Genomic DNA, 16,441 nt, shown 5'->3' with positions numbered 1-16,441 from the left:
TCATGTCAATACAAGCTAGGCAGCCCCACCCCCCATTATTCTCTATCCCAGTATCCTTTATCTTCATAAGACTTCTGAATTTATAATCATATACTGTACTTATCCATTTATCTATTTACTGCCCGTCTCTCACCCTAAACTATAAGCCCCATGTCTGTTTCCCTCACCATGAATATCAAATGATTGACACACAGTAGTATATAATAAATATCTGAATTTAAAATGAGAATATTAACATTTAGACACTTTAAACAAGTATATATGTACATGTTACTATATACCACATGAGATTCTTGAATTGTTAATCAGTTCCATAAGATTTTATATGCTCAATTTTGGTCTTTAAAATCATAAAAAGTTCTCTTATAAATTTATGATTTTATAAAAATGTCTTCATATTGGATATTATCACTAAATTTATTTTGACCTATTTTTAGCTTTCCTAAAAAAAAAAAAAACTATTTACAGAATACATTACAGAAATGGACAATAATTAATTAATACTCAATTATAAGATCTCAAATACCAAGTGTACAGAACTGGATTTGCATAGAAGCAGTTATGGATTAATATAATAGAACACCAACAATTAAAAACTATTTCAAAATTTTACTTTTAAGACACAGAAAATATGAATTCACAGAGACATGATCCTAATCTTAGAATATAATGTAGACACAGACCATACGTTAATTGTTAATATTCTGACAATCAAGTCTGAAACTATTCCTTAATTTTATATGCTTAAATTTATAATACTCATCAATAAACCTGAGGCCTACTGTCGTACATAAAGCCATGACTTCGGGAATTTTATCTTTCAGAAAAGTAGCTAAATGACTGAGAGAGTAATTTTTTAAATATCTTAAAAATCAATTTTCCTACATAAATTTATCAGTGGAAATTAATGATTTGGCTTATACCTTAAAAGTTGGAACAGAAAGCTGTTCAAATGATGATGAGCTTTCTTCACTGGTTGGTGTATCCAGATCGAGGGGGCGATGCAATGAGGACTTAGAGGTTCTTTTGTTGGTTGGATGCTTCACTGACCAATTAATTACTTGGAATTGTGTAAGGTAAGTCTGATAGCAATTCATCACAGGTTGTTGAGAAGTAATCTGTTCGCTCTCTACTGTTTTCTCACTTTCTACAACATACAGATGCTCTATAACACCATCCTCTCCACCTAATGCAGAAACAAAGGAAGCCTGGGAAGGATGAGTTTTGAATGGCAGAGTCTGGGGATCCTGAATGCTTTCTCCATGGCCAGTAAGTGGTCCCTCTACACTGTGATATATGGAACCCCTACTGTAGTCAATCTGCTGGGCTTGCTTTTTCTTCTTTTTTCTACCTGGATAAGTTCCAGGGCCTTCGTCACTGCTAATGGGCTCAAATTCTTCAGCTGCAGAAAAGTAGGCTTCACTATCAGCCATTGACATGCTGGAATCCATTGATCGATACTGATGAAATGAATTAGAGTCTGCTGATGGTGTATATGGAAATGAACCAAAACTTCTTCTCTGCTTTGGTGAGTCTAGTACATTTTCATCACTTCGGGAGACATCACTACTAAACTGGACTCCAACCGTAACAGGCTGCTTGTCCCCATAAAAGGCAGCAGTAAGGCTCTTGGTACTTCCAAGTCGGGTGGAACATACAGAGGCTTGTCGTTTCAAGGGAGATCTCAGAGGAGACTGACCTACTGACTTATCCTGAGTATTAGGAGACACAGGGCTATTTCCTGAAATTTCTGTAGGAATGCTAAAACAGAAAGAAAAACCATTAACATTTAATGCACACCATATAATTTAAGTATAAATAGAAGTACTTATAAAATCCTTTCTGTATATATTAATCATTTATTTTACAAATAAAGGAAGCTGTAAACTTTTGCAATAAAATATCCATACAAAGTAGCAAAACAGTACAATATATGTTCCTACCCCACATAGTTCCAAAAAAAAAAAAAATTGAGGCAACTTAAAACAATAAAAATTTAAAGAAACCCAGAGTATAATCTTCTATCCATAATCCATGAACACTAAAGCATTTATAAGTTTTTTTTCCCCACATCCTTTAAAAGTTTATATAACAAAATATACCAGGGGCCTTTGATTAAATGAGAGGAAATAAAGGAGAGGGAGAAGTCACAGATAACCCCAATATTTCTGACTTCAGCAACTGATATACTAGTGCCGTTTACTGAGGCACAACAAGTTGAACATGATAGGCACAAGATCATTTTTTTAATATGCTGAGTTTGAGCCCTCCATGAAACATCAAGAAGGTAGCTAGGTTCATAGGGACAAAGGTTTTGGATGGAGTTTTTAACATTTATAAGATGTTAGCTACAGATCATAATTGAAGCCAAACAGTTACTAAGACTGCCTAGGGAAACAGTATAGAGTCAGTGGAGAAAAGGGTACATAACAGTCTTAAGGGATAATGACATTTAACAAATGGCAGGCTATAAGAGGAAGAGAAAGAACAAGGGGAGGGAAAAAAAATGGAGGACTTGGAAATAGAGACGGAGAAGGAAAAGCCAAGGAGATGGGAGGAAAATCTGAAATGTGCTATCAAGTCGAGAGGAGAGTGTATTTCAAGAAGCAAGTAATCAACTAGGGGCCAAAAGAAGGACCAAAAAATATTCAACACACTGGAAGGATAATATCCAAATGTTAACAATGGTTCACCCTCAGTGGTGGGATGACAAGAAATATTCATTTTTCTTATACTTCTCTGTATTTTCCTAACATCTGGAATGAACATATATGTATTACTTTTGTAATCAGAAAAACAACAGCAAATGGACATTTAAAAATAAGTTCAGGAGGAGAAAAAATTGTCTACAACAGGTGAGTTGAGAGGAGAGAAGTTTTTCTTGCCACAGTTTTAAGCACTTATAATCCTACGATCAGGTTTCTAAATCTAATTGAATACTGACCTTACTTGGCCATCATCTCTTTTCGTACCATGCAAGAATTCTTTTTGAACCAAATGATTATCGGCAACAGAAGAGGGACTTTCCTTTTCACCAGCCAGTAGAGGCTGTGCAGCACTAGAACTACTATTCTCTTCTGAAGAAGAGGATGAGCTATGAGATCGTAATGGTACTTGAAGACTAAGGTGCTGAGTTTTTCTCTCTACTTCTGTTCCCACTGATTTGTTTTCCCATTCTTTCCTCTTCATGCCATTCACATTACCTAAACAAACAAAAAAGTGAGTTACATAAACATAATTTCAAAAGCAATCTATGAAAAATATGATAACTTAATCCAATTCCCTGTTTTTAAGTATATAATCATTTTTAAAAAGCACAAGTAACTAATTTCACATAGCAATATGCTAAACACTACAGAAAGATAACCACGTAAGTATGAATCCAGAGTCCATACACAGTGAATTTTTTCTTTTTTTTTAAGCTATTTATATGAAAATTTTCCAACTTAGAAAACTTTCAAGAGTGGTAACCAAGCCATCAAAGATATTTTACTCGAAATTACCTATCTTAAACACTTTGCCCCCATTTGCTCTATTTTTAAAAATAGACATAATATTTTTGGAACCATCTGAGAGTAATTTGCAGATGTAGTAGGCTTTTACCCTAAATACTTAAAGGTTTATTTCCTAAGAATAATACAAAAACACAGTATAATTATCAACTTGGTATATTTGGTGTTTATACCATACTGTTATCTAGTCTACCACGTGCTTTCCAATTTTCTCAAATGACCCAGTAATGTCCTTTAAAGCACTTCTGCCCTCTCCAGTATAGGATCCAATCTAGATCTGTATATTATTACATTCAGTTGTCATGTTTTCTTTAATCTGGAACATTTTCTCAGCCTTTTATAAGAGCCCTGTGATGTGTTATGTAAATTGGAGGTGGAGAGGGATAAAAGGAGAATTCTATAGCTGCTTAGATCCAAAAAATAACTACTGCCCTACTTCTCCTCTCCTCCAGCCATCCTTGTGCTACTCAAGAAAGAAGAACATACCAGTAGGAGAAAACATCTCTCCAAGCAGAAGGCACTTCTAGATGGAACTTAAACAGTAAGAAGACTTAAGAACTTACAGTGTAAGTAATATTATTTGCTTCTACCACCACAAATGTAAAAATCCAACAAAATTCAAAAGAAAAATGGGTTTGAGTCATTTCTAAGTGATAGGAAACTAGTGTTCACTGACCTTCCAAGGAAATTCTTTAGTTCCATTGATATGCCCTCCTTGATTCTATCCTGACACTGTACATCTATATGTGGCTCCTGGAAAACGCAGATACTTACACAGGGACTAATTCCAATCTTCCCTGCACAAGAAACTTATGGCAATTTACCAATTACAGCTCATTCCTGAGAAAATCACTAGGACACAGACACTCCCTATTACACGTTATAAGAACTAAAATGAGGTTTCTTTTGTTTACTGTTAGAGAAATTGCTATTTTCTCCCTTTTATACCATGTGTAAATTCCCTGTAGATTTTCTTCCTTGAGTTTGCGATAGTTAAATTTTGAACTGCAGATTAGAAAATCAAACAACGTCTTTATAAATAGTGCCAGCTCTAGTAGGGTGGAAAGAACTAAAGTGGTTTCGATGACTGTAATTCTAGTTTATGCCCAGCCACATACATGACTTTTTGACTTCATGCAACTCAGCCTCAGTGATGACCTCAGTTACTTCACCATATACAGGGAAAATAAAAAACTCCCATGGTAGTTTGTGGATGAAATAAGAAATGCCTGTGAACACCTTTAAAAACAAACATTATTCAAAAGTAAGAAAGTAATATGATAAGAAGACAGCTAAGTAAATTTTATTTCGTATCTTTCTTGACCTTTAAATGTCAAGAAGTTTTGGTGTTTGCTGATTTTATAAGATAATCTGCTCTTATTCTAGTAAAACTGCTGAAGTCAAGTAATCTTAAAATAACATGTACAAATTTATTAATATTCAGTGAAATATCATTTAAACAAGAATTTGGCATATGTAGTAGTCTAGCTCTTTCCTCTAAGAGCTCCTTACACATGAAAATCAATCCAATAAATTCTTAAAGTTAAAACTACTTCTTTTCTACCTTTGTCTACTGACAAAAGGCAGAGCTAAGTTAATGTTTCTGAATGGATCAAGGGAAAACAGCTAAATACTGGTGAGATATCAAAACTTTTCTACATTTCATTTCTTGACAGCATGGCAACTTAAGCAGTAAGTATTGCACTTAATGGTAGGAATACACAACTAAGAAACACAAAGGAAAATGCATTTCTGAAGTCTTTGGAGAAAAGATGCTAGATAAATATAAATCCAGTATGCCTAAAGCCACCATTCAATGTTCATATCAAACTCATGTATTTGCAAAGTTATCCTACAGGCTCTAAGACCAAATTTCTCTTCTTGACATGTACAGTTTTAGTAAGAAGAATATTTTGCAAAAGTAGTGAATAAAATGAGGGCCAATAGTATAAATATTTCTATTGATAAGTTTTTCCTATAAAAGTAAGCTGGTAAAACAATCGTTTCTTCAAAGCGTAGCTATTCCTAAGTATATTTCTGGAATCTGGATTCTAGGGAAATAATGATATATAAGGAAATATTTAGAATAAGTTGGGCTAGGAAAAATCACCCATGTTAACAGCAGAAGATCTGAATAGTAGATCTACTTTTGCCTTGTGCAACTCTGAAAAACTCACTAGTCTTATCTGGCTAGAGTTAAATCACCTGCAAAACAAAGACAGATTATACTAAACCCTACGTGTAAGACTGCTCAAAAAACTGAGTTGAACAAAGTAACACTGAACTTCTCTCAGAATGGCAAAGGGGTGAAGATAATAAAAGCTTAACACAAGTGACAACACATTACCATCTACAAGTTTGGGAACTTCTTTAGTAATGATCCATTCTCCAGGCTGTAGCAGGGACTGTCCATAATACATATCAGACTCTGCACTCGTGCTTGAAAATGCAGAGCTACTGGAAGGTGTCAGCTCTTCAAGTCTGAAGAAATCTAGGCCCGTTACTGTGCCGCCGAAGAATCTGCAGCCACCAAGACAACCACACTTGTTCCTACACCTCTTATTCTTCAGGGTATCATCTGGCCACAAAAACCACAACCTAAACAAAACCCAAAATGAAACAAACAAAAGAACAACAACAAAAGATCATTAAGAAATCAGAAACTTTTGAGCTGATAATCAATTAAATATAACTGTTAATACTTTTTAAAGAAGTTTGTTTATACAATGGACTTTTTAATTATTTTGCCTTTCTTAAAAAAAAAAAAAGTCTCACCATGGTGAGATGAAAATAGGTAGGAACAATAATGAGAAATAGAGCATATGTTTTAAAAAAAACAAAAACCAAAGAGCTAAAAAAGAAGCATATATATAAAAATTAGACATTTAAATCCAGTTCAAAGACAGCAGTAAACATTCTCAAAAGAACTAAAAATTTAAACATTAATCTAAAAAATAGACAAGGGACTTCCCTGGTGGTGCAGTGGTTAAGAATCCGCCTGCCAATGCAGGGGACACGGGTTCGAGCCCTGGTCCGGGACGATCCCACATGCTGCGGAGTAACTAAGCCCTTGCACCACAATTACTGAGCCCGTGTGCCGCAACTACTGAAGCCCGTGCACCTAGAGCCCGTGATCTGCAACAACAGAAGCCACTGCAATGAGAAGCCCGCGCATCACAACGAAGAGTAGCCCCGCTCACCGCAACTAGAGAAAAGCCCACACGCAGCAACGAAGACCCAACGCAGCCAAAAATAAATAAAATTTTAAAAAATGATAAAAATTTTAAAAATAGACAAAACTATTACTATAGATTACGCTTAATAGATTATTATCTTTAGCATTTCAGAGCCTATTTCACTGATAAATTTAGTACACCAAAATGTTATAAATACAAGGCAAGTAAAAAATTATTTCTCAATAAAATCAAAATAATGCACCATTCTATATTTTAGGGAAAAAAATTATAATGATTTTGTAATAAGGACTCTGAATAAAGTATTGAGAATTAAGACAATAAGATGTCTGTAAAATTCTGTAAAATGTCTGTAAAATTCTTCAAGCTCTGTGAGTGACCCCCACATAAAACTGTCAGCATTTATTAACTCCCCTTTCTTAAAAAATATTATATGTCTGGGAAATATATCTTTATTCCTTTTTTTTTTTAATTTAAATAATAAAACCTCATATTAACAGTCCATTTTTCTAAGCACTTCCACATGCATTGTCTCACTGGATCCTCAGGGTTCTCATAGGAAGACAGAATAGGTATTGCATTTTCACTTTACATTCATTCATTTATATTTCCTGAACATATCTACTGTGTGCCTTGTATTGTGCTAGGCAAAACTGACATAGCCTTATCCGTATGAAGTTTACAGTACAGAGGCAAAGACAGGCCACAAATAAGAATATCTAATCATTAATTATAGTAAATGCTCTGAGGAAAAGAACAGGGTGTTGTGACAAAGAAAATGCACGTAACCTTTCAAAAAATAATATTTGAGATGTGAAAAATAAGATGGAATAAATATATCAAGTTAGAAGTGAAGAAATTAATATATCAAATTAGAAGAAGAACATCCATCTAGAGAAGACAGAAGGAAAAATATGTATAACATATGTAAAGCACCTGATGCAAAATCTGGAATACAGAAGTTGAACAACAAATGTAAGCTCCCCTTCTCTGTCTTTATATAAACCAATGTGCTAGTTCTCAAACTTCAGCTTGCATTAGAATCACCGGGAGGGCTTATTAAAATATGGAGAGCTGGGCTCCACCTCCAGAGTTACTGACTGAGGTCTGGGAAGGCCTGATTACTAACAAGTTCCAAGGAGGCGTTGGTGCTGGTGGTTTAGGAACTATACTTTTCAGAAATACTAATCCAATGAAACTAATGGTCTGGGAGTCCAGTAACTTTTCCAGTTTTATCAGAAATGAATACACCTACTCCCCAAAACTCCTGGGAGTCAAATATGCACTAAGGCAGCCAAAGCAGAAGATCAATGAGCTACCACGTAGGGAGAAGCAATTCACCACGGGCCCTAAACAGCCCTACCTGTTCTTGCTGGATACGCCAAGAATGCAAGGCTCTGACCAGGCCATTTCTCAGGATTGTGCTGATAGTAAGCAACCTTAAGGGATGAGGTAATGTCTCACCCTGGAAAAGAGCAGGCTTGCTTCCACTTATTATAAAAGTAGATTTTTTATTCTTAGGTAGAATCCCTAAGCTCAGTGTTCCTCTTCTGTAATGCATCCCACTATGTGCAAACATCCATCATGGGTCTTTTCTGACACCCCCATGGGACTCAGGGATAGGGGTACAAGGTTTAGCAAATAAAAATACAAATAAAAATAAGTTCGTCCTATGCAATATGTGGGGTGTACTTATACTAAAAAGTTATTTGTTGCTTATCTGAAACAATTTTAACTGTGCATCCTGTATTTTATCTGGCAATCCTACTTGGAGGGCACAGGGAACCAATGCAAACACATTTGACTCTGGCTAGTGCTTTTGCTGTGAGTAATAAAGTCTTCTGTCTCTCACCAGGTTTCTTATATCTTCTGCCAGCACTCAGGAAACAGTGGCAGGATAACTTGTCAGCTTGTAAGTAGGATAAAATCTCAAACTCTTCACAGTTCTTAACAAACCAGAGCACTGAAACTAACCTAAATGAGGCCTTAAATCCCATGGAGCCACCTCCTTAGCTTCACTGACGACTGGTACTACCATCTGACCTATCAGAACAGGCACTGTGTTCATACTAACTGGCTTCCTGAGCAATAATTAACAAAGAAACCAAAGTTTCTTTAAACAATATTCTCCACACATGAGTTTTCGTACTTAGATTTACAAGATATCAGCATCTCAAATAAACCTAAAAGATTAATGTAATCTCAATAAAAACCTCAAAGGGATTTCTTTTAACTAGACAAATAGTTCTTTGGGAAAAGTTAATAGATGAAAATATTTAAACATTTTGTGAAATGAGTATGTGTTAGGTATTAATTTTTCCTCTATATTTGAATAGATATTTGCAGAAAACTCTATTTACATCCTTGGCTGTATTAATGCACACACACCATTAAAAATCCAGATGGTTTAGAGTTTTTCCTCTATATCTGAATAGATATTTGCAGAAAAATCTATTTACATCCTTGGCTGTATTAATGCACACACACCATTAAAAATCCAGATGGTTTAGAGTTTTTCCTCTATATTTGAATAGATATTTGCAGAAAAATCTATTTACATCCTTGACTGTATTAATACACACACACCATAAAAAATCCAGATGGTGTGTATTAATGCACATACACCATAAAAAATCAAGATGGTTAGGAATAGAAAAAAATAAGAAAGTACAGGGGTCACGCGATTACTAGCAAAAAGAGTGTTCTCGGGCTTCCCTGGTGGCGCAGTGGTTGAGAATCTGCCTGCCAATGCAGGGGACACGGGTTCGAGCCCTGGTCTGGGAAGATCCCACATGCCGCGGAGCAACTAGGCCCGTGAGCCACAACTACTGAGCCTGCGCATCTGGAGCCTGTGCTCCGCAACAGGAGAGGCCGTGATAGTGAGAGGCCCGCGCACCGCGATGAAGAGTGGCCCCCACTTGCCACAACTAAAGAAAGCCCTCGCACAGAAACGAAGACCCAACACAGCCAAAAATAAATAAATAAATAAATAAATAAATAATAAAAATAAAGGAATTCCTTAAAAAAAAAAAAAGAGTGTTCTCAAATTAGTACAAGAAATTACAAAAGGGAAAGGTTAACATATTTGAATACATAAGAATTAAAATCTGTTTACATAAGAATAAAAAAATAAAAGAAACAAACTGCAAAATATTAGCACCAGGGATCAAAAAAGGGCGATAATCTATATAGAGCTCTTAAAAATTGGTAAGAAATATACCAAGATCCCAATAAATAAATGTATGTAGATTACTAGCAGGCAATTCACAAATGAGGAAATAAAAATAGCCAATAAATATTTGCAAAAAGTATTAATCTCAAAATAAAGAAATGCAAAATAAAGCAAAGAGATACCACCTTTCGGTTATTATAAAACACTCAAAGGGTAGCAAAGGTGCAGTAAGACAGAGACTTTCCTAAAAAGCCACTGGGAATATAAAATGAAATAATCTTTCTAGGAAGTAGTTCGGGAATGCATATAAAAAGCTCAGTTTTTAACACAGTCAGTCATACAACCTTCTAAGGAAACTATTTAAAGGAAATACCCAGAAATCGTGGGAAAAGCTTTGATGTATAATGAGAAATTTAGAAACAATCTATGTATTTAATGTAAGGGCAATGGCTAAGTAAAGCACAGTATACCTTTTTGATGGATGCATTATCATTTGTTTAAAAGGAACTTTATCAGTCCACAGCTTACAGACGCCAGCCTCCTGACCCAGCAAAAACAAGCTGCCCAAGGGCTGCAGCCAACGAAGAACCACCACAGCCTCCCCAGTCTCCTCCCTTCTCTCCTCTGTTCTCTCCTCTCCTCTGTTCTCCAGACTTGCCTATGGTTTGCCACAGTTTGCTTGTTTTGAATTGCAATTCTTTGCTATTCCCAAAAAAACTCATTTTGCTGGTAAAAACAAACCAAAAAATGGGCTCTTTTGTTTTTTTTAAGGGCAACATTACATACATGCAGAATTTTTAAATGTAAATACAGGATGATTTCAAGTATAAGAAAAATACACTAAAAACACTGGAAAGAAATGTAACAAATTCAGTGTAGTAGGGCTATAATTATTTTCCTTTATTTCTTAATAGTTTTCTCTATTTTTAAAATAAGCTTTATAAACTTTAGAAGGGAAGAGATGGGGATGGAAAAAGTCATACTATCATTTTAAACAGATGTAATTCAGTAAGAAGCTTTGGCAACTTTTTAAAAAGCAGATATAATCATTTCTTAAGGTTTAGGTACTCTGAGTCTTCCCTGCAGTTGTGAAGGCCTACAAAAGAAGTTTTGTAGAATAAATGGTGATTAGTAATGGTGTTTTCTAGGAATGACATATTGGAAGTGGAGGGCTGTGGTGAGAGACAAGGGGGTGTAGTGCTTTACAAAAGGTTATTTGGGGGCCAGTAATTTATATTTGTTTCACTGTTGACATACACAGCATGGGCTTAGAAACATATCAAAAAATAATGCTTTTTTCCAGCAACCACACCATCATCAGATGATGTATACAATGTGATTACTTAAATATAAGATCTTTATTTATTCATTGAGGAATACCCAGCACAATCACATTCGGTCTTTATTTTACACATTCTTATTCCATTCTTAACAGTAGAATTTCCTCTATAATTATCTAGTAATTTTCATCTGAACTTGAGACTATTACCATTCCTAAATTTCACTTACCTCTTAGTTCTGGTATCATGAGTTTCTAAGAAATGTCTTTGTGCCTCATGTTTAGAATGATGATCAGCAGCTAATGCAATATCAACAGTAATAAGTCCTAAGTTGGCTGACCCAGCTTCAAGCCAGTAGGCCCTCCGTAGTACTGCAGGCTGAAGTCCAACTCTGGAATTATTCAATTGTTCAATGTACTGTCTCACTTGAAAATCCTGAATTGCAGCACTTATTCCTTCCCCAACCGACTGATTGTGGAGATTACAGTTTGCAACCCGAATTGCACCCATCTAAAGTTGAATGAAGAAAATGAAACAAAACTGTAGTTTCTGTATTTTTAAGCATCTTACAGTAAACTATAGAATAAGTAATTATTTCAAATTGCATGAAACATAGAAGAAAAGAAAGGGAAAGGGACAAAGAGAAAGGGGAAATAGAAAAGATAAATGCAACAGAATAAAAATAAACATTCAATTTAAAAAAGATAAAAGGAAAAGAATATAATTCCAAAGGAAAATGAGAGATGGAGGAAAGAAAAGTTAGAAGAGTAGTAAGTAATGAAATCACAGAATCTTAACAAGGCTCGATTTTAAACAGTAACCAGTCAGCAGCAGTGGCAAACAAATGTTTCCAGAAGCCAGACAGGAAATATAAATGAATAAAACCTAAAGGAATTCAAAATTAAATCTTTTAAAAACATTACCAATTTATGTTCCTGCCGTATAAGCACACTACCAGTTTATATCCCTGCCATAAAGCAAGGTTATAATAATTCAGTTAGAGTAAAAAAGTAGTGAAAATGTGCCTTTAAAAATATAAGACTGGAAGAGAACACAGATGGTATAAAATAGAAAGCTATCTCCTAGAATTCTGTACTATTCTGTGAGATGGCAAACTATAAATATGTGTTTTATTTCAAGAAATGGAGGTTTGGTTTGGCAAAAAGGAAAAAGAATTACACTGGCCAAGAAATAGACAAACGTGTACCTTTATATTTGTAGCACAGCCATGCTCCACAATATAAATGTCAGCTCCATCTACTGCTAAACGAGTCATAGTATACTTCAAATCATCTGAAGTTGGACAAGGCCCAGGAATACAACTCAACTAAAATGAAATGGATTGAACATTTAATTCTTTACCATCAATTCATTATTTTGATACATAAATCTGCTTATTTAAATAAACAAGTCTTGTTATATGTGTATTTTAAAATATCAATTAAATTTCACTTTGTTATAATGATAAATTATATATCTATCATTAGATATATTTATAATGATAAATAATCAGCAATTAAAGTCTTGCCAATTAGAAAATTAATCATAAGCAACCATGTGTCACTTTCATGCAAAAGTGGCATGTGGCAATACTATACTGACAGAATACATATAAAACTTGTTATTGAAACTCAAAAAGAACAGCCAAAGGAAACTGATAAACAATGTCACAGGTTTATAAGAACTGTATAGGAGTTTAAAGTTGTAAGATTTTCTTAAGAGTATTTCATATTCCATTCACATGCACATTTTTACACACATCCACAAATATATGAACTGTAAATGTTATGATGATATCTAGGAAAAGCCACACAGATTTATTTCTGTTTTACTCCTAAAACATAGATTTGGTCATGATCAGGTTGGAAGATAACATACATATCCCCAACTTCACTGAACTTCTTTGGGAAATGGCAGCCCTGAATAAATTACCAGCCCAACAGCATGTACTCTTCTCATCAGTGGCAGAGCCAGGGCTAGAAGGCAGGTGTCTTGCATGATAGTCGGTGCTCTATACTAATATATTTCCTCCACACGAAATAGACCTTAAAAAAAATCTGATCTAAAGTGACAGAAAGAATATCAGTGGATGCATGGAATAGTGTCTGACTACAAAGGGTCACAAAGGAATTTCCTAAGGTGATAGAAATGTTCTAGATCTTCACTGGTGGTAAGGGTTACACCAGTATATATAACTTTTCTCAAAACTCAAACTTAAAAAGGGTGAATTTATTGTATGTAAATTATGCCTCAATGAAGTTGATTTTTTTTTAATTACAATACAACTTAAAAGCTTTGAGTATTAGTAGGAAAAAAAAAAAAAAGAGGGAGGCGATACCTACACGTATGTACAAATTATTGGTAAGAAACTAATGACTAAGGAACCAATTCCCTGGAGCCTGGCATTGTGTTTATAACAAGAAAATAAATAATTTTATCACCAATTACAGCTCTTTCCTTTATTGATGGTAAATTAGCACAGGTTACAGATTTTCTTGGACATAAAATTAAAAGCAGAATGAATTACTTCCAATTCACAGTAATATAATAGCAAACATATAGTTTGTACAACAAAAGAAAAAAGAAAGGAAAGACACATAGAGAAGAGACTAGAAAGAAAAACTAAACTGTTAGCAATGGCTATCTCTATGTTGTAGAATTAGGGTAAGTTATTTTTCTTTTTTGAAACTGCAATGTTTTCCAGGTTTTCTCAAAGGAGTATACTTAAAAAATGTTCCCCACCCTAAATGCATAAGGAACAGTGTTTACTACAAAATAACACTCTGCATCTCTCTTCCCCTGTACATGATTTCAGGCATTATTATCTACTTTTTACACCCCTCTTGAAGGTACTGTAATGACCCTTAGTCGCGGTAGTGCAATGCGGTAGAAAGAGTGTAAGGTCTGGAGTCAGGAAACTTGGCAAATGCCCAACATTGCTAATCATGTTAAAGGAGAACATGTATGTTCCAGAAGGGTCTGCAAACAATGCCATGTAAGGAATTTAACCTTCTTCCTCCAACTTCTAAATCTTCTACATAAATACACAGCCATATCCCAAAGAGTCAGTATAATAATGCAGTAAGAGATAAGACATAATTTTATAATATCTCCATTTATTTGTGACTGTATGTTTTAATAATTACCTCATATTTTAGATATTTACAACTAAATAACAAGTGGCTATAAATTTGCAAAATAATTTTAGTAATTGAAAAAACAACTTTGGTGTTTACTTGATGCTGTGTGTAGTTGATTTAAAGCTGATATCTCTTTCATTTTGAAAAAAGCCATAAATGTTTATAATACTGCTAACATATCTGTTAACATACCTTGGATTCACAGAACCGACGATCAATTCCATGCTGACATACTATTACTGATTTTGGTCTTTCCAGTTCATACTCCCGACAAACGACATGAAAAACAAATGTCTGTCCCCACTCCAAGAGACAAGCCAGCTGCAAATAAGCCATGACAGGTTGACAACACTGATAGCATTCTAAACAATTGTTCAGAGTTTAAAAGCTTATCAAGAATATTAATACAGTTTGAAAGAATCCAAACAGTGCCTTATACCTGCTACATAATCTACTTGTTAGCCAATATCATTTTTCTACCTTGACATCATTTATAAGCTTGTGTTACTTTTCATTTGTGAATGACAAAATGCATTGCCAAAATGAAAACTCATTTCAACTGAAAAATTCAACTTCAGCAACCTCTAAAGCAAGTGATTTTTTTCAAGGTTATATCTTTCTTCTTATATGATTAATCGGAATCCTCTGCACAGAAAAGCACCTAAAATTCTCTACCTAATAATAAACCAAGCTTTGAAGTGAAATTTATATCTATTAAGCTACAATTTTAGAAAATCAGGTATTCTGAAGATTGAAGAACTTTTATGAATAGAAGTTTAAGTAAGTATATATCAATTTTTCATCAAATCTTGAGTTTAAAAAAAAAACCTTTATTTTATCATTGGTTAGTTTACAATAAACACTGAGACGGGGTATACATGGTATTATCCCCCCCTCAGAAAAAGTACATATCTTGAACTCTCAGAAAACATGAATTTCACTTTTAAAACATACAAAGAATGGAATAAACACTAAAAGCACCTATGGATTCATGAACCTTGCAGGAAACAGTGATGCCATGATTCTAGTGCAGAAGAAAGAGAAATGTTTCATCTTCTAATAAGGGCAACTTATATGAGAGTCTAGCAATCGTTAGATTAAAGGAATTGTGTCCAGTCTTGGAGGGTCAGCACAGCTTCACTGCATGCTTGCTGGGAACAAACTGTTTTGTTATATGCTTCAGTTTTTACTTGTATATTTAGAGACAGAAAATGGCAGATAAGAAGAAGATAGTTATTAGGCTATTGAGCAATGAATATTTGTTTTCACCCATTATTATATATTTCTTTCCATTCATTTATATATAAAATATCCCTTTTCAATTCCATTCATTTTCCTACTATTTCTAGAATCTTAATTTTTGCTGCCCTCCAACAATTTCCTTCAGATACACAAGGTATCTAGTCTTTATTCACCTGCTTGTTGCCACTACCTACCTCTAAATTACACGTATTTCACACTCATTCTGCAACTCTTTATTAAAAACTGAGTGTGTACCTTTCTACCACATTCCAATCTTTTGAAACACCAATTATGAAACGCACATTGTAAATACAGGCAGACCTCAGAGATACTGTGGGTTTGGTTCCAGACCACCGCAATAAATTTGCAATATAGTGACTATCACAATAAAGCAAGTCACAAATACTTGGTTTCCCAGTGCATGTAGAAGTTATATTTACAAGTAACTAGTAGTCTATCAAGTGCACAATAACATTGTCTAAAAAAACAACATACATACCTTAATTAAAAGATACTTTATTGCTAAAAAATGCTAACCTGAGCCTTCAATGATTCATAATCTTTGTGCAATAGTAACTAACATCAAAGATCACTAATCACAGATTACCATAACAAATGTAATAATAATGAAAAAGTTTGAAATATTGCAGTAATTACCAAAATGTGACACAGACACATAAATTGAGCAAATACTGTCAGAAAAATGGTGCTGATAGACCTGCTTGATGCAGCATTGCCGCAAACCTTCAATTTGTTAAAAAAAAAAAAAAAAAAAAAGCAAAATCTATGAAGCACAGTAAAATGAGGTATGCCTGTATATGGCTCAACAGGTGAAATATTACAGTAATATAGACATTTGACTAAATTTCAATGGTCCATTTCTAGAACTAAATACAGTCAG

At 34.4% G+C, this 16,441-nt stretch overlaps 1 protein-coding gene across 12 annotated transcripts in view; it reads right to left on the bottom strand.

Moving 5' to 3' along the window:
* BLTP1 (bridge-like lipid transfer protein family member 1) overlaps positions 1–16,441 on the bottom strand; it is a 204,277-nt gene that overhangs the window by 105,395 nt on the left and 82,441 nt on the right. For 10 of the 12 annotated variants that reach the window (XM_082462683.1, XM_082462685.1, XM_082462692.1 and 7 more), the window contains 6 exons: positions 14,491–14,619; positions 12,366–12,485; positions 11,388–11,668; positions 5,860–6,110; positions 2,945–3,203; positions 924–1,761 (listed from right to left, as the gene is read on the bottom strand). In XM_082462683.1, the coding sequence (XP_082318809.1) occupies positions 924–1,761; positions 2,945–3,203; positions 5,860–6,110; positions 11,388–11,668; positions 12,366–12,485; positions 14,491–14,619 (1,878 nt within the window). The remainder of the gene's footprint in view (positions 1–923; positions 1,762–2,944; positions 3,204–5,859; positions 6,111–11,387; positions 11,669–12,365; positions 12,486–14,490; positions 14,620–16,441) is intronic. The other 2 variants (XM_082462690.1, XM_082462693.1) reach the window with 2 other exon arrangements.

Source organism: Balaenoptera physalus (assembly GCF_965194825.1).
Source record: "Balaenoptera physalus genome assembly, chromosome: 5".
Classification (NCBI taxonomy): Eukaryota; Metazoa; Chordata; class Mammalia; order Artiodactyla; family Balaenopteridae; genus Balaenoptera; species Balaenoptera physalus.
The sequence above is the reverse complement of the archived record's forward strand: the minus strand, read 5'-3'. Positions and strand labels throughout refer to the sequence as shown.